Below are 19511 nucleotides of genomic sequence, written 5' to 3' on the forward strand. Positions count from 1 at the left end.
CCTGGTTTAGGCTGATAGAAAGTGACTGGACTTCTCACACTGGGTTTCACAGACAGAAGCAACAGACAAGCCAATGCTAAAAGACTTGAAGCAAGGAGAGTGAGTTGGTTTGGATCTGGACTTTCTTGAGGTAATGAGAACAGAGAAAGTGAGGACAGCATGGAGAGGAGGGTGGTAGGTACTCACGAATGGTTAAATCCATCACTTGAGAGGCCAAGCAGAAGACAGGATGCTCATACATTTCTCTCTTTTTCCCTATAAAAGAGGATTTGGGCATGCAAGAGGCTTAGGTCAAAGGTAAAGAGGTTACAGGCTATAGGTCAGAGGAAAACTTCATATCAGGTTAAAAGGAAAGCCACAGAGTATTTTGGGATACACACAGGATAAAAAGAAGAAGAAAAAAAAAAAAGAACAAAAAGAAAAAGGAGGGTTAAAATTTGAGATCTACTGGATTAACCATTCAGCATGCCCATGAGTCACAAGAGAGGCTGTGACCATGACTCCAGAGGTTTGCTCTGAACTGTTTGCAAGAATATAATGATCAAAACATCATGAATAGAGGGAAATAGAATTTCATTGGTTTAAGGCTCCGAGATACTAAGGATTTCAGCCTTCAGTATCTAAGGCTTTCACAGGTATTTCTTCATAAGCATAGCCTCAAGCACTGCTGCCACTGATTTGGTTCTGCATTTCTGAGAAAAGTGCCTTAAATATGTGGCATTCAAACGCCATTCAAAAGCAAGATTTCAAAGCCATGTCCAGCAAACAGGAATGCATTTCACCAAGGTAAACTTGTCATCTGCTCTTCTAAGGAAGTATTTGAATAGACAGTGGACTATGCTCATGAGAGAAAACCTGATGCATGCAGCTGGCGGATGTTGGGTTGTTCAAATTAACAATCCCAGCATGCTTGGAAATTGGTGTTACAACCACTTTTGTAGAAACAGCATCAAAAAGTGGCTGTGGCCAATCACAGATAAAGGAGAAGAAAAGCAGAAGAGAGCAGATAGTGTGGAATGAACTATTTCCCTGAAAAGGCAGCTGGAAAAAAAATAGGTTTGTTGCTTCAAAGTATTCCCAGACCTAAAAGTCGCAGTGCAAAAAGAGGGCAGATAATTAACACAACCAAGAAGAATTGAGGCACAAAAGGAAAAGTACACACTAACTGTTCTACTTTGGAAATGAATGCATTTTTACTTACAGATCATAAAGTTTGTTTTTGCATAGATTTATCTGAAAGAAGAGAGGAAATCTTACCAACGAGTTAGTGATATTTATACAGAGAACCTAAGGGAACCAGCCCTGGGTAGAAGCATCCATCAACAGAAAAGCTGTTTTTGATTCTCAGTCCTTCTCCATCCTTGTCAAGTATATTTAAATATTGCATTTTACAGAATACACCAATTAAAGTATCCTCTGAAGTTGAGTACTTCGATAAATTGCCTAATAATACAGTGCTTATGAAACCTTTGTTCCTCCTCTATTTTTGTCACTCATTACCAAGTCAAGAGTTGATAAACATCCTTTTAGTGCCCAATTCTTAAGTGTTTCTCACTGGATGCATAACAATGAATTCATTACCACTGGTACACAATTTGCATCATTAGACAGAAAAAAAATGGAAAAAGAGAGGACATGTCATGTACAGAACCTGGACAATTTGCCATATAATAACAACCCAATTTTTCATGTAAACAAGAACTAAGAACAAATCAGAGGGAGTTTTAGTTTGGGGTGTTTTTTTCCTCCTCTCAATATTGTCCTATAGGCATACAACAATAATCTTGGCTGTGGGAAAGCTTCACATCACACATGACAGAAACCCAGAGTCTAGAGCAGAACATACCATTCATCTGGAACACACAGGTTTAAGTAACTGGGAACTTGGAAAAAGTTGGGTGGGAGTTTCAACTTGTGAATAGCAGCCAACAAGGTACCAACATAAACTGATAACATATAAAGAACGACGAATTATAGAGCTTCAGTAACACATATCCTCCAGCAAACTTTAAAATGTCTTTTTGATGGCTACATGTGTCTCTGGTCACTGGTTATTATTCTCCCATAACTTAAAAGGTCAAAAATATCAGCTTTGCCAGATTCAGAGTGACAAGAAAGAAATCCGATGCAAGTATGGGATCACTGATCAATGACTGCAATGCAAACTGCAAAGACAATGAAACACACCCAGAAAAAAAGACATTTTAAATTGGCTACAAATGATTAAACATAGATTAAACATTTTTTCATCTTTTTATTTGTCATTTTTCTCCTGAAGTGTCACAAGCAATTAGCTGCACTATACCTTCAGCTGTAAAGATGACATCCCAAGTATTTCTCAATTTGTTTTTTAAAATCACGACGTGAGTCTCAATACTACACCACTGGCCAAATGCACTAATGATCAAAGGAAAAAAAAAGCTACAGTTCTTTTTAACTGTTTCCTCTCTCTTTTCCAGAAAAAGAAATGATTTGCATAGTTTCCATTCTTAACTGCTTCCGAAGCCAACACCACAAAAATTATTCTGAATCACAACAGTTTTATCGATAAGAGAGTAATTAGCAAATGAGCTTTTTTTAAAGAGCTCCCAGGCACCTAAGTTGCCACCTAGAAACATAAGAAAGATTGTAATTTTAGAAAGAAAAAGCCTTACCTTCAATTTTGGCATACTCTGATAGTCGAGTATAATTGACTAGAGCTGCTTGCTCCAAGCATTTACGGATGACTGTTTTTACCTCCTCTTGAGGGACCGGAGTAACTATGTCTTTCATCAGAACCTTGACACAAGAAAATCTGATTTGTTGTGGCACACAGAACTGCTTTTCTCCAAGCCCAGCACAAACATCCATTCCTATGCAAGTGCTGTGTGGCTCTCAGGGCATGTGTACAATAAACTGGACTCATTACAAGGTCACCTTGGCCAGCCTAAGATGTGGGACCTACCCCTGCTGTATTATTCCCTGTCTGTATCTACACTGTATGGCATGCCCTCAAGTCTGTGATGATTTTTTAGGGTGTGACATTAAGATCGACCATGACTTGCCCAGTGCCAGGTAGTGCTTTGCCCTTCCCAGGCTCTACTGACTGACTTGGGTTTGGGTCTGGACTTGGCCATACTGCAGGTTAGCAGAGGTGTGAAGGATGTTGGAGCAGCAGGAATGCTGGAATGGGGACACGGAGGATTATGGTGAGCAGATTTTATACATCCAGAGGGACACAAGTCTGCCTCAAGATGGGAATTTCACCAGGCAGCAGCCAGGCATTGCTGACAAGGGTCTGTGATGTAGATCTTTGCCAGGCAGACCCTTCACCCTCACCTGACAACACAGACACAGGCCGTGCTGCCTTTAGTGGCCAGGTTACACACGTGCCTCTCAGCTGAGGCAGGAGGCACCAACCTCACATTTCAGCACAAGATATCATTAATTACATGCCCTATGCAAAGACAACAGCTCCTCAAGCTTTTTGACATGGAAGGATACATGAAAACAGGTCATTTTAATTACTCTCTGCTATTTCTGTGCTTACCCTCTCCAGCAGCGACAGAGTGGCTTTCAGTGCACCCTCTGGACGGCCAAATGGAAAGCAGTACCTAGAAAAAGCACATCATCTTAGCATTAGAACAAGTGCACATGAACAAGCCTTTCCTGAGCTATATGGGTGGTTTCCTAAATATGTCCAAGGAATTCTCTAGTCTCTCTGCCTGGAATGAGCAGTCTTTCTATAGTGTAGCTTTCTGAAAGGGTTTTTTGGTGTAGACTAGGGCAGCAAAAGAGAATATGGGTTAGTAATATATAGCAATAGATGGGATAGTTTTAGCAGTTTCTTAAATCTGGGTGTCACCTGGAGAGTTTTTAGATCTCCTTGAAGGGATAATACCATCTTCCTCTAAAAATGGGGGAAAAAAGCTCCTCTCTGGAAAGGGCATTTACTTCCAGCTGGAGACCTGGCAATGCACCAGGGTGTAGGTAAAGCACATCACCCATCTGTGTGTGAATGTACACTGCCTGCCCAACCTGACCAGTGTGCTGGGGACCATTCATCCCATTTTGGGGGGTATCAAACCTTTTCATACTGTGACATCCCTGCAGAAAGCCCTGCCTGTCAATACCAGAGAGAAGGTAAATGGGTAAAAACTGAGCAGAGAGGAAGAGAGAAACAAGAGGATAAGGGATTTTTTTGTTGTTGTATTTTAGAAGAAATCCACAGCTTTTCCATGCCTATGGGAGCAAGATGGTTTGAAATATCTTTTAAAGGATATATATTTAAAATCACACGCTAGCTATAAACATGCTTCACTGCCCTGTGTAGGTCTGTGTCACTTATGCAAAATTCCTGTGTGCATTCAAAACCTGCCTTTTGGCTTTGCTGCTTATAGGAGGGAGCTGTGAGGAAATCATTCCTCTCACATTCAGCCTGGGCTCTGTGCCTTCACCTGAAATGTGTGATCTGATTCTCCAGCAGCACACGAAGCCGCTCCTTGATCTCTTCGAAACGCTCTTTCTCATCCACGGTCACAGTTCCTATCCCGTCAGGCCTGCAGGAGAAATGCCACAATGACTCAGACTCCACCTCAGCACCCGGGGACCTCATCCCATGGCACACTGCCCTTTTCAAAAGGACCCTTAGCAACCATGACACCCGGGACAGAGGATGTGCCATGCTGAGACAGGGGTGGCTGCAGCAGCACTGCTGCCAAAATATCAAAAAGAAACAAATAAACAAGTATCCCCTCTCACAGTGAAAATCTAGATGTGGACACACTCCCATCCCCTTATTTTTATTATTAAAGAAGTTGGGAAAAGCAGATTTCCCTCTAAATACAGGTATATGCAGGGAGTGCAATGCCAGCTCTCACGTGAGGGTTGAGCTGGTTGCTGGCAAAATAGGGACTGAATTTCTCCAGAAAAATTCAGCTGCTAATCTAACACAATTCACAGTATAAAGAATATCAACGACATATATATAAACAGAATATAAAATTCTGCACTCCTTCCTAGCTGCTGAATCACTCCATTATAGAGATTTCTTGAAGTGAACCATCTTCAATATATTCTGCAGAAATGTACCTAAAGAGTGACGCGCATTTTGCATTGAAAATGCAATGCCTCTTTGGTCCTTTAATTTTAATTTATAAAAATTAACACATTATGCAATTTATCGCAAATTTCCTCAGACTACTTGATGCTTCTCTATTTGAGGAGTGCACAGGAGTGTGTTGCGAGATACCCAGGTCCTGCTGCCTTGGGGTATTTCTCATCTTTCACGGAGCACAGAAAATCCCTGCTGAGGCTCTTCCTGGGGGCTGGATAATGCCATGATCCCTGTGCTCTTCCATCCCATACCTCTGCTGATGCCAACCCACCCAGGAGCTGAGAGCAGCAATCCCCTCCTTCTCCCCCACACCCACACAGCAAAATCCGCCGCGCAACAGCATCCCAGGCGAGAGGAGAGAGTGAGCCTGATCCATCCATCCACCCAAGGCAATCATTGGCACTGCTTCCATTGCTGGAGAGCAAACTCTGAGGATTTGTGTACTCCTGGGCAACTCTGCTGGCACAGGCAATCTTTAGGTAATGTAAGACATCTTAAAATTGAACAAATGTTCTTACTTAAAGGCCTCCCCCAGTGCTCGGCTTAAGCTGCATAAATCCGCAGTACTAGACTGGTTTGGCTTTACAAAAGACTTGGCAAGGGATTACAAAGCTTCTAATGAACCTCCTGTCAGGGGTTAATTGGTTGGCTTTATTTTCCTCTTAAAGAATCAAAGGCCCTAAACTTAAAAAGAAAAAAAAATCGATAAAAAAATTAAAATCTATAAAATCTGTGCAATCACTTCTCCTCGACCCTACATTTAGTAAGCTCTTAATATCATAAATATGAACTCTGATATTCCAACACAGGTGAATAAACCATTAAAACATTTGGGAAGAGGAACTTGCAAACTGTACATGATATTTACTGCAAAATTTTAAAGCTAAATATACATTAAATAAAACTTGCAACATGGACACAGAAAAAGACTTGAATACCAGGGCATGTATTTAAAGTTAAACAGCATTTAATCAGAATCTTTACTTGATTATTTGCCAAATTCAGTTGTGTATTAAGGAAAAAAACAGGAAAAAAAGATTTAGGCTGAAACTTGGATAAAATGTCTCAGCTGGGGAACACATTTTATAAACAATTTTGGAAGTATGGATCTGGTCTCATTAGTAACTAATTAGTACTAGTTATTTTGAAAAAATGAGCAAGCCACAAAAAAACCCAAATTAGATATATTGAGCAAAAATTAATGTCTTAACATGCTTAATATAATTTATTCCAAAGTTCCATAAAATATTTAATATTCAGATAGAGATGTCCATGCCTTTTGTGATGCTGTGCACCTCACAGTGCCTCATTTGCTCCCAGGCAGAGAGAGAGAATTCAAGGCAGACCACAATAAATGCCATATATTAAGGTGCAGGGTTGAAGCCCTCATTTGACTTTTGGCATTTGGTCCTTGCCTTGTACCCACAAGAGCTCAGAGTGTCACTGGGTTAATTTTATCAGGACTGACAAACGAGGGAGTAAAAGCTGCCTGCCCTGGCAGTGATTTGCTGTGGGACTGGAAATGGTCAGAAAATTGTGTTACCCTTTGCTGGGTCAATAACCTCAACTGGTGAGATTTAATGGCAGGATCTGACAGCTTGGGCTGGGTCGCAGCCCTCTCACAAGAATCTCAGCTTCTCACTGTACTCAAAGCACTCACCACGTAACAACTCGTAACCCAGTCCAGGCTGACCTGACAGCACCAGCTGTGTCCTGGCCAGGCAGTGGTAGCTCTGGAAGCATCACTGACCCACACAAAGACAAAGGGAGGGCTCTGGAGAGAAAACTTCTGGCCAATGTGGCTTTTGCCCAAGGGATGCCAACCAAATCCCTAAGTCACACACACAGAGCGAAAGCATAGTCCTTTGGTCTTCCCCTTTCTGGGACCTGTGTGAGCCAGGAGGACACAAACCCAGTAGCTCTGGCCCCTGGTCCCTCCACACTGGGTGTAAGCATAAGCCATTCTCATGTCTCATGCAAACTTGAGACAATCTACAGGTCAGCTGTAGCCATTTTTGGAGCAGTGTGGATGTCTGGAAGGGCCTGCCAAGCGAGAGCCATCACCACGGCAAGGACTCCCTTTCTCACCCAGCTGTGCACTATATTGCATCTGACATGATGAGCATCTCTTGAATCTACCTTTCAGATTTTCGGCAAACCATTTTCTCACTGTCCTTCACAAAGTTGACATTTTCGGCAGCATGATAGGAAAGATGTCATGTCGGCTGCTTTTCAAGTTGTTGTCACAGTGGTTAGCACCAGTTCTGTCATCTTTGCTTTCCTCACAATCCCCCATCTTGAGCCATGTCACAAATAATAATACTTCCGATGTTTTTGTCAAATTTCAAATACTATAACCCAGTTGCACATCTTTGGATTTACTAGTTATGTTAATCTTTGTTGCTCATCTTCCCAGAAGCTGAAGCATTAGAAACTCATTAATTAGTGACAAATGCAGGATATAGATAGAACTGGAAAAACACTACCCAAAGCCTTCCACTTAATTTATTAGCTCGATAATTTTGAAACCTAATTAAATATTCAAGTCAAATATACTTTGAAAATATAATCGTTCTGAGGGAACATATTTATTTTCCCTTTTGCAAGAACACAAAGGATATATAGCTTAGTATCAGTGTAATTTAAGATTCACTTCTGTGCTCTAGACAATTTCAGTACACGGCTGATAGGGCTGAAAAAAATCCCCAGGAGAAGCTCAAGCTGCATAGCTCATTCTGATGCTTACTGGCAATTTTGTTTTCAGCAAAAGTCTCCAGCTCAATTTTGATACTAGCTATTTGATCTCATGGACAGAAGCATCAACTTCTCCAGCGAGCAGCATCTCTCAAAGCTGCAGGAACTGATGTTCTCACACACAATCCACAACCACATCACTATTGCACTGAAGCAGTGATGAGAAGTGAGAGGAGAGCAAAGAGGTGGAACAGAAGTTTTGTATGTACATGGTATATACAAATGCATAGGGACAACACGGGTTTGGGTCTATGAATTCAGTTGGACAAACAATATTAATGTCTCCATCTGTGTGGAGAAACAATTCCATCCAATTCTCTATAGCTCCTGCTCACGGGTACTTGAGGTGTACGGCAGAAGCTGTGGGCAGAGAGGGAAGCAGAAGGGCAAAAAAGGCAAGAAAAATAACTAACGAGATTTTTAATTATAAGTAAACAAGTTTCAGATCACTCCTTCTGCTGCAGATTCACTGTGTTGGCTCTAAACTAGTAAATTCCCACTGTAAATATTTCATATGAAAAGTTTTAAATGCCACTTTCCTAATCCCCCCATGTTTTTAAGTTTTAAGCCACAAAAACAACAACATCAACAAAGCAGGTGGTGAAATTAAAAAAATGGGTTGCAATTTAAACAGCAAAAATGATAGTCCTTGTTTAGCTTAGATGGTTTGTGCAAATTCCGGGGTTAATTATAAATTATAATTAGGACCTGTGATCCTAAGGCCACTGCTTTATTCTACAAGTCCCGCCTCCCCCCATGCCCTTTTCTAATTATACCCGGTGCCCCCAGGGCTAGTTATGCTGCTAAAACAAATATATCAAAATGATTTTTTAACAAAGACTAATATATGAAGCAATAGCATGCATTTGTATGCAATTATAAATACACAGTATAGCTGCAGCGCGTTAATCTCTTTGACATAAGCCTCCATGAAATACCACGTCGGCTTCTAAATGAAAAGACATATCATCTTTTACACCTTTTATGTTTAACTTGTCTACACTTTTTTTTTTTACTGGGGAAAATATTGCTTACACGTAGCAAACAGATCTTTGCACGCACTGTGAGCCCTGGCATGCAGAGCCAAGGGAAAAAAAACAATGTCAAAAACTGATGCAAATAATTTGATTTTTTAAGTAACAACTCAAATATAAAACACGTGCTGCCTTCAGCTCCCTTGCTGGTTGCCAGGTGCAGCACATATGAGCTATACAGTAAACATCGATGATTAGTGCCTTGGACGGCATGTGTCAGGAGAGGCTTTCGCAGGATCCCTCACAGGAGGAGTTGCCTGCGCAGTCCCACCGGTTGCATGAGGACGGGCTCTGGGGATGTGGGCAGGATCTGCCTCTCACATCTCCCCCAGCAGACCAGACCTGAAAGAGTCCACCAGCCTACACCTCTAGGAAAAAAGTGTATTCAGCAAACATTGATTTTCCCCAACTCTCCTTTCTTCTGGGGACTCACACCATGCGGGAAATGCCGGTGAGAAGCTCTTTGTTCACCTCAGCGCTCCTGGCGTTGCCCCAGCTGCCCATGAGGTGCTGCCGAGCATGGGAACCATTTATTCTCCCAACTCCTGCCTTCCCTTTGCTCAGGCTCTCCTCCACGCTGCAGCACCGAGCCAAGTCACGGCTCATTGATTCCCACGTGCGATCCGCACCCTGACGCACCACGCCAGCACCGGATGGTTTCTGAGCCCTGCCACCCCACACCCATTGTGATGAATCGTGTCAGCCTCTTGCACTGAGCTGGTGACCTGCTGGTGGCTGGCAACCCAGCCCTTCAGCACAGGCAGCACATCCCATCCGACAGACAGCGGGAGCACCTGCTGTGTCACCATGGGCTGATATAGGGGCTGGATGGGACACAGAGCCGGCACCTCACGGCAGGGTACAGCATCACACCCTGCCAGACTGAACCTGCCTCACTGCAGCCAGGGCAGGGCATCCAAACGAGATGTGGAAGCTCAACACAAAGTTCTAGGGGAGCACATGAAGATATGATAAAAGTGTATTTACTTTGCTTGAGGGACAAAAATAATCCTGTACTTCCTTTGTTTCAACTAGCTGTGTGGAAATCTTTATGTGAAACAGACCAAATATGTAATTACAATATAATGGAAAAAATTGCAGGGATGTCATGAAGAGTTTTCAATTCCTGAAGGTTTATGACAATAGCATATTTCTGCTGGGTTTACAGTTGTAAAAACAGTAATGAAAGGTAATGGTAACAATTTGCTAATGAAATAGCTTCTTCTTGAAAGCAGGTTTGACACCATAAAATACAGTTTACAGAAGAAAGGGAAGTCACTAATATACCAAATTAATGAACAGAGAGACTTGTAGCTGCTTGGTCCCTGGGTAAATAGTCATTGAACAACTTACAGAAAATTATGGTGCTTGGTTGTTATTAGACTGGAGGGAATGCAATCCAGCATCCTGATTTTGATAAGCTCAGTCTGCTAATATTTAGCATGCAAACAATCAATATTTAAGTCTGATTTTTAGAAGTTTGGGATTAACAAGCATGAAAAGAGTTTTTCATGGTGCTAACTTTAAAATTTAAGAATAATACTATTCTATGTCTAAATAAATAAAAAAAAATGGACAAGTGAAACCAAGGCCATTCCTGAAAGTCACTTCTTTGCAAGGGGCCAGAGCCATTGCTCAAGATTTAGGCACTAACTTTGGACCTAGAAAAAATGAGCTCAACTTTCTGTTCCACAATGCTTCTCCCACGTACAGACAGGGAAGCAGTGAGACTCCTCTAACACATCATCTGTGTGTCAAACACTGGCAGTACTGTTACAGCCCTTCTACATGAGGACAGCAAAACCAGGGAGAGAGAAGGCAGGGAAAGATCTTAGTGACCATGTAAACCCTTTCGTAATTTTATCCCAAATCACAACGTCTTTTCAAAACCATTCCTACTCTTGCCTTTGCTAGTTCTCTGGAGGACTATTGATACAGAAAATACATAGTGGTGGTACCACAAGCAAAGAGACATGAATAAACATATGACATGTGTTGTCAGATGTCTGGATAATTCTGTGCTTTTACTACCTGTCCCCTATGTAAATACATCAGAAATCACATTTTTTCATGATAGGTCTTTACAAAAGGTAACTTGTGATACCAAGTGGACAAAACTCCACTACCAACTGATGAGAGACCACAACAATTAAGAAGCATTGAGTTCCTCAGTCTCAGTGAAGAGCAAGTCTCTGAGGACAGTAAACCATGTGGATATTGCTCTTGCTCATCCCTGTTTTCCTCACATCCTGAACTTGCATATTCAGGTGTCTCAGGAGGTGAAACTTAGGGCAAGTAATTTACATTTAACTCCATGTCTACTTGTGAAAAAGATGAAATTAAAAGAAAAATTATGTGGACTGTCATGCACATAGCTGTGATTTACAGCCTTGGTATGGAGAGATCATGTCAGGGGTCTGAATGAGCCCCAAGGATGGGGCAGACTAAACTCTGACATGTAAGGCAACAAACTGTCCACAAAACCCCATTTTGACCACTTCACCTGCTGCAGCCATGGGGCCAGCCCCAAGCTAGAGCTGCATTTCCACCAGCAGCCTTCCTGCTCCCGTCCTGGCTGCGGCACGGCAGCGCTGCCGAGGCGGGAGCTGGACGGGTGAGAAGGCATCATCCCCACACTGACACCTGTCATCCTGTCAGCCTTGACCTTCAGGCTGTCCTCAGCATCCACAGCCTGCCTGCACTTCCCGCTGACTGCGAGCGACTGTTGTCTCGCTGCCTGACCTTATGCAAACACGATACAAACAGACAGCCCACCTCAGCTCCATCACTGTCTGCTGCTAATACAGGAGATTGATAGCCACATGAAATTATCTCCCTGCTCGACCTTCATTACTGGGCGGCATATTCTGTCTGACAGCCAACCTCATCCTGGGGAAAGTTAAACCACCCATTCAAGGGGTTTTACTGTCTAAAAGTGAAGGAACTCTTTTTGATTAAGAAAATCAACACTTTTTCAGATTCGATGGAAAAAGAAACCTTTGTTAAACATGAAAATGTCTCACAACTCAGTCTTTCCCAGACCACTGTCATCCCAACAACAATGCAATGGATGGCCATTCCAAGATGTTCTGCTGGGTGCTGCCCGGGTCCTGGGGCAGGTGTGCCACCTTGACAACTTTTACATGGAAAGTTTCACCTCAGCCACGAGCTGTAACTTTCCTGGGGAGAGCAGGGCCAATCATAAGGCAATGAGCAATGTATGGCCACAGAAGGTGGAGGGAGGGACAGAGCCAAAGTGAGCTTTACACACATCACAATTGCCAGTGAGGACTGCATGGGTAAATACTGGCTTTCCATCGCTCTCTGCCAGCCAGCTCACAAATGCACGATGCATGTGGCCTCAACAGCTCTCCGAAAAGAAATCGTGACTCTTCCACTCAGATATTCACATTGTTTAGAGTAGATACGAAAGATATGGAGTCGCGTTTTTCTCTGAGACCTCCTGTGGTCCCTTTCTATGACCTTCTGGTAGCAAAAGCCAGACGCTGCACCCCGCAGACTCCATAGCAAACTGTTGGGTGTTAAGCAGAGCCTGCCCTTGGTGGGAACGCGCAATGCTGCAGCCTTGCAGCTCCCACACAGAGCCTCCCGCAATCCCCAGGCAACAGAGAGACAGCACAGACCAAGAAGGAACATGAACCTTCAGCTTTCGGATGTGAAGTCAACTGTCAGCTAAAGACAGCTAAGTCATAGCAAGACACCTCATTCCTTTCTTGGAATATTTTAAATGAGTGACTGGAATAGCCCATCCATGGCCAAATTGCCCCTCTGGAAGTGGCCAGTAGGTCCCCATACAGCACAGCAGCCACACACAGCCCTGGACAGCTGTACAGCATGGGACTGGTTAGAAAGCATGAAATTTTCCTGAGACCACAACTCTCTAACCCCATGGAGAGGGAATGGGAGATTGTCACCTTGGCACTATACCATCAGATACCTCCTGCCACCAACCCTGATGAAGAGGAAGCTTCTGCCGTGGCTGTGCTGGACCCTGTGGAGAGGTACATGGAGTAGTTAGGATGAGCATCCCACCTCCTCCATTTTAAGGGCCAGACGGGCTTTGAGCCAAGTCCTGTTCCCAGTTGTCTGCTGACATGAGTCCTGCCTAGGACAAAAGGCAATGGGGCAGCCACTTCCACTGCCCAGTCCCATCCCCTAAACACCACCTTCTAAACACACACCTAAGAACCTAAGTCTGATCCCCTATGGGATTTGGGTGCCCAAATGCTATCCAGCCCCCAGGAGAGCATGTGACCTGAATGCTGGAATCAGGCCTCCCTGAGCCATGGGGGTGCAACTGCCCAGTGTGCTCAGTGACTGAGGAGCCCTCTGCAACACACTCCTGTGCACTGCACACTTTCGCTTACCTTTTTGGCTCTGGATTCGGCTGGGTTTTGGGCTCCTTCTTTTTTTTGGACTCCTTTTTGGAATCCTTTTTTGTCTCCGTTTCAGCGGCAGAGGCTTTGCCCCCCTCACCGTCTGCACTTGGCTGTGACCCACCAAGTAATTCTGCCATGAGTTGGCTTGGGGGAGTGATTGAAATGCGGGGGGCAAGGCCGGCAGCAAAAGCGAAAGAAACAAGAAGAAAGCATGAAAAACCTCAAAATAAAACAAAAGGAAATTAAGCTGAAAGGAAACAACTGAAATCATGTAACAATTGGCAAAGAAAGAACGAATGAGCAATGGAAAGTCAGAACTAAAAAAGAAACTAAGGAAGCAAAACTTGGTTTCCATGACAAGATGTATGAAAGTAACTGCAAAAGCAAGCGACAGCCTTGCAATGTGAAACCTGGGCAATGTGTGTCGTAATTCAGGGTGGTATTTACCAGAGGGTATATGAAAACACCTAATTATTTTATAACATTCCTTTCTTCAGCAACAGATGTAGGAATACAAAGTGATATCTCAAAGCATACAATATAAATTAACAGAAAAGAAAACAGAAAAAGGAGCTGCAATAGATGCTACAGCTGTCAACAAAATAAACAGAGAGGGGGAAAAAACACAGCTCCAGTTCCTCCCATCAAAGGTTTGTCACATTTGAGAGAAAGGAACTGTCTTCTTCTGAAACTGAAATTGCTTTGTAACAGAGCAAGATAAAAGTTTCAGTTATGTCTAAGCAATTTCTGAACTAATGTCACGTGGGCTTTAAATGAGACATGGGTGCCCAAGGGCTTAAAGCCCTTCTGAGCACTGAAGTTTGATACAGCTGAAAATTTCACTGCTACAACTTGTCAGATCTCTTGCACAGCAATTAAATCAGCACAGTGTATCATTTACCTCTATTCAATCTGTGACAGTCACATGTACTGTAACCTGAACCTGTTCAGAACTGCATCTTAGCAAGTGCCTGGGCAAGTAAGTTAAAAACCTTCATTTCTGGATCCTCTATGTGCATTTTTACTGCTTACATTAAACAAGCAACGAAACAAACAAACAAACCGACTATGCCACTAGAAGTGCTGCTGCCAAACATCCACTGTGAAAACAAATTGGGGACTGTTGTGCATTATCCAAGGAAACCTATATTTGACAAAGTCATCCCTTGTTGGCAGGGCACTGCTAGCCAAGAAGAATTCCTTACCTGTTGCCATGAACATGTGATGCACAAAAGGCAAAGCTGTAGTGAAGTAAGGTGGGGTCAATCATAGCTCCGTTTTCTGCGCGCTCTAGCAAATCTCTGAGGTAGCAGAGATGTCTGTGACAGCCTCTCACTCCATTACGTGCACAATACTCATCTAGCACAAAGACCTGGCCAGGACTAAACCAGCCCTGTTTAGAAATAAAGAGACTTGATTTTAAATATAAGTTATTAAATACAAAGGCTATCAGATTTGGAGGTGTAGTGATCAACTGTTCTAATAAAAGAAATACAAACCTAAGGCTACATTAAGGAAAAAGGAGAGAGGTCGCTCAAACAATACAGTCTGTACATCATCACTCGAACACAGCATATACTCAGTGCAACCGTTAACAAAAACATATTATGTTATCATTAAAGGGAAATGTCATTTAAAATGCTGAAAAGTTAGGCCAGTTCATGTCAGTGCCTAGCAAAAAAAAATACAAAGGAAAAAAAAAAAAAAGACACCTTTAAGAGATGACAATGTTTGGTTATTTAAACAGTGTGAAACAGTCGTCTCATTCTAGGGATGGGACTGTGTATTTGGCCGGGAGCAGGAAGATTGATCTGGGGGAAGAGGACAGACGATTACACTGAAAAATTACTTCTCTTGCATCTGGCAGGTAGAAATGTCCTGCAGATGGAGAAAGGCAGTTCTGCAGTATCAGAAAGGAACATTTCCCACTGTCCTAACTGCGTGCTGCTGGCGACATGCTCTGACATCTCCCAGCTCCTTGGCACTGAAACAAGGGGAGCTCTGCTCAAGAGCAGGGTTCCTTTACATATCCAGGAACCTCAGACCATTTCTTTTTATCAGTCCTGAGGGGCTGGTTACAGAAGGCTTGTGGTGCAACGTCCAGACTCCCAAGGAGGACGCCCTTCCCTGTAGGGGGATGGCTCTGGTGAAGGTCCTGGGACAGCCGAAGTGGAGCGAGCCTCTGCCTTCAGGAAAGGGGCTAACAAGAACAAGAATAATCTCGTAGATTGCTTTTCAAAACGCTGCAAAATCGTCAATATTTACATGGAAATTTGGATGCTAAACAATTGCTAAGACGCAGCTCTGGAATGCATCAAGCTGCAAAATCTTTCATCATTTAATTGAAAAGTTCCTGCAGCGGGCGGGAGAGTAGTTGAGGCAGAGCACTGCCCCTATAGGCAACTTCTTTGCCACCCCATCTGTTACCCCAAATGCTACATCTTAGAAACAACACTGCTGTGAAAGATTAAAATATATTTTCTACCACTCAGATGACACCAAATCTTTTCTAGATGCCAAAATAGCTGCTTTGAAAAGAGTTGAAGAAATATCAATTAAGAGCTCAAAGACATAGAGAAGGATTTGCTCATCCTTATTGGGCCAACTCCAAAACAGATTGAGAAAAGAATTAAAATAATGAGGGGAAAATGATAGATATAGGGAGTAGCTACAGTGCTGGGATCACTAGAAGTGCACATTTCAAAATGAAGACACAGAACAATGCAGATGGGACGGCCCTCTGGAAGGCTATTTTTTGGGAGGGGTATATTTGCCTTCACCACTTTTAATGGTATTTTTGTCCGTTTTTCGGTTGGTGGTATTATGCTTGACTCTGGAGTTCTTTATGTTGCCTGTTTGTTACACACTTAGACCATCTCTTGTCTCTCTTCACGTAAGTCTTTGGTGATCAGGCATGGTAAAAATGTGGAAATGCCGTGATTGCTCTGCTTTTGGATAGAGGGGTAGAAGTGCAGCTGAAATTGTGATATTCACCTAGTACAAAGAAAGAACTCATTTCTCCCTATGGGGTGAAATCTTGGCTCTACTGACAGTGATGGGAAGGCTGGCACTGATTTCACTGGAGTCAAGTATCAGTCTGAGGCAAAGGAAGCAGAGGCTGAACCCAGCGATCTGGAGCATGCCACATTGCTCCCCTGAATTGGGGTCTGAGATGTGCTGCTTCTCAGGAGAACAGAAGGGATGATGGTAAACACCCAAAATCGCTGCCATGGTGCAATGAGGAGAAGAGTGAGCGGAGATCAGAGGTTCAGTGGTGAGCCCCAGACCTCATGAGAGCACAGGCAGCAGATCCAGAGCCCAGGAGGAGCAGGTGGTCTTCCTTTGCAGAAGTAGGAAATAAAACACTTGCTGCTGAATGGGGATACAATGGAGCAGTAAACACTGCTCCCCACAGCCTCAGAAAAAATCCCAAGGTTTGATGAAGAGCTGTATTCAGACAGATCCCCAATATCATTAGGCAGATCCTGCCTCTTGATGAAGATTTGCCTGGCCCAACAAGCTGACACCCAGCCAGCCTGGCAAATGCAGCTGACAGCGATGACACATGGGGTGTCTGTCCCCAGAGCAGAGAGGCGCAGCTCAGCGCGGCCTCACAGATTGTCTCCAATAACATGAGGAAACCTGGAGGGGCAATGGAGGAAGGGCACAGAGCACAAGGAGCTCCAGTGACTATGTTCAACAAGCTGAACTGCTCTGACAAAGAGACATGTCCCAGGCACCAGCAGGGAATGCCAGGGGAGCTGGGAAAAGCAAGGCTTGGTCAGGGCTGGTGACATATAGGTCAGTTGTCTAAAGGCAAATGCAGCTTTTGAGAAAACCAGAGTTTTTGAGGGAAATTACACATTTCAGTAGCTGAATTTTCCTATTTATCATAGGAAATCTATGAAAATTTAATGTTGGTGGCCTGCTTCATGGATCTCTTAACCTGACCCACATCATCTCGGTTAGGCTGGGTACGGTGAAGACCTTCCTCTGGTACATGCTGTGCTGTATAATGCAAATTCTACAAATGCTGACACATCACGGGCAATACAGCTCCAGCAGAGAGATGGCTGTGTGAGCTGGATGCTGGCAGTGGGTGGGGAAGTTTTGGGAAGATTTGGAGGGCAGTTTCAGAAACAACACACATGTCCAAGTGAAAAGAATGAAGACCCATGCATGTGTGGGGTCCATACTAAGCTGGAACAGCTGAGCACTCTTCTCAGAAGTCCAGGAAATACTCTGAGTGTGGCAAAATTATCAATTTGTGAATGATGGGCAAGACCCCTCTGTAAGGCTCAGTAGAAAGTGTTCTTCCCCCTCCCCAGCACAGAGCTCTCTGCCAGTAAACATCACTTCTGCCGTGGCTGGGATGAGTCAGCCAGGCTGTTTGTTTTCCTAGGGATGCCTGGCTCAGCCCATGACTGGGCTCACAATAGTGTTGTTTAACCTGGTTCCACAGAAAGGAAGCAATGCTGAGTTATCCTCTGTGCCAGGGTAAGTCTTCCATGTCCACATTTGCAAACAAGAGGTGTGACGAGGCAAAACTCTGTGGAACCTTGCATGGAATGTCCTGTAGGGAGTAAGAATTGCCCAGTGGCACACAGTGGACAGAGCAGGCTTACCACGGGCTCACAGCTTCTCCAGCCAACCCAACACAGTGCTATCACCAACATTCCAAAGACACAGCAGGAATAGTGGGAGCTCTTTGCAGTTTTTGAGGGCAGTCTGTTTTTACACCATAATCAGGACAAAAACATGGCAAAGTAAGTCAGGAAGCATGTGAAACCAAGCATAGGTGAACACAGGCCATTATTCTGTTCCTTACAACACTGCAATGGGTGATTTGAAAGAAGATGGTTAATTGGTGATGCTCCACTCTGAAGAGGATGAGTCGTGGTGCTGAGGGGAGCTCCACCGCTCTGGTAGCTTCTAGCAAGGGCCTAAACATCTCCATAACAAGCAGAAGTGCAGCTGGTGGGTTTCTTGAAGAAAAACATTGTTAATTATTTTCAGTGATGGCCTCTCACTTCTCCATGAGTTTAATTCAACGGCCACAGCTCTCTCACCAGGCCCAAGACTGCACAGAGACAAACCAGCAGCAAGCCAACCTCTCACACATGCATGGATGGGGATGGTCTTCCTAGGGTCAGCCATGCGTGGGGAGCAGAAGCTGCATGCCAAAGTCACTGCCTGCCAGAGCAAGGACCTTGATGGAACCAGTGAGGAACCTGCTGCAGGTCTGACAATGCTCCCACCAAGCCTACTTATACCATTTAGGTATCTGCAGGTAAAGTGCAGCCTTCCCCCACCCCATCCTTACCTCAGGGGATGTCCACAACTGTTCCTCCTAGCCCTGCCTCTTCTCAGGAGGGTGGCAACTCACTACTGCTAGTGGCATTTACTGGATCTCAGTCCTTCAGAAGAGATTGGCCCTTGTGTGTGGTACAAGGAGAGGGCATGGTGGAGGGGGACATAGAGGGCAGGATTTGAGACCGACAGCCTCCTTGCCAACTGCTCAGCTGTGTTCCCAGACTGCTGCTTTTAACAGCAAGGCACTCAAGAGCTCCAGGGACTGCATAGCTGGCAAAGGCTCTTGGCACAGTGTGGTCTTTCTGCTGAAGGAGCCCACCATGACACCCTAGTGTGCCACCCTGTGCAACAGTAGGAGGGCAGCAGGTCAGAATCTGTCCCATCCCATGTTCAGGACATATCCTCTGTTTCAGGATGCTCTAGAAAAGATTCATCCTGTCATTGTCTCAAAAACTAAGAGCCTCCTCATCCTCCTCATTGAAACGGCTAAAAATTAGTTGCCCAGGTTACATTGTTATTCATTATTTATGATTTAAGCCCATATAGTACATAAGAGCCCCCAAGCACTGCACCCCAGCCAAAGGCTACAAGCTGTCCTGGAACATCTCAGTGCCACCGTCCTACAGTGGGAAAAGAGCTACAGCTGCTGCTCATGGGGGTACTCAGGATGGGCATGCAACTATGTAAGAAGCATGGACAGACTGCAGCAGCACTGCAGTTATCCACACAGTCCCATCTGTTACCTGCTTGGGACCCCTGCTCATAAAGAGACACAAAGCTGGGCCACAGTTATTCCTGGTGGGACTCCATTGACATGGGAGGTGATACCAGACAGTCATCTTTTCCCTGTTCTTTCATCCAGAAGACTCTGGAAGGCAGTGCAGGAGGCTGCAAAACACTGCTCTCTACTTCACA

The 19511-nt window shown here is 44.1% G+C and overlaps 1 protein-coding gene across 8 annotated transcripts in view; it reads right to left on the reverse strand.

Moving 5' to 3' along the window:
* CADPS (calcium dependent secretion activator) overlaps positions 1 to 19511 on the reverse strand; it is a 207514-nt gene that overhangs the window by 66398 nt on the left and 121605 nt on the right. For all 8 annotated transcript variants that reach the window (XM_083869747.1, XM_083869743.1, XM_083869746.1 and 5 more), the window contains exons 13-16: positions 14489 to 14676; positions 4437 to 4538; positions 3530 to 3593; positions 2655 to 2778 (exon numbers count right to left, since the gene is read on the reverse strand). In XM_083869747.1, the coding sequence (XP_083725873.1) occupies positions 2655 to 2778; positions 3530 to 3593; positions 4437 to 4538; positions 14489 to 14676 (478 nt within the window). The remainder of the gene's footprint in view (positions 1 to 2654; positions 2779 to 3529; positions 3594 to 4436; positions 4539 to 14488; positions 14677 to 19511) is intronic.

The sequence above is a fragment of the Zosterops lateralis genome (genome assembly GCF_965231275.1).
Source record: "Zosterops lateralis genome assembly, chromosome: 11".
Classification (NCBI taxonomy): domain Eukaryota; kingdom Metazoa; phylum Chordata; class Aves; order Passeriformes; family Zosteropidae; genus Zosterops; species Zosterops lateralis.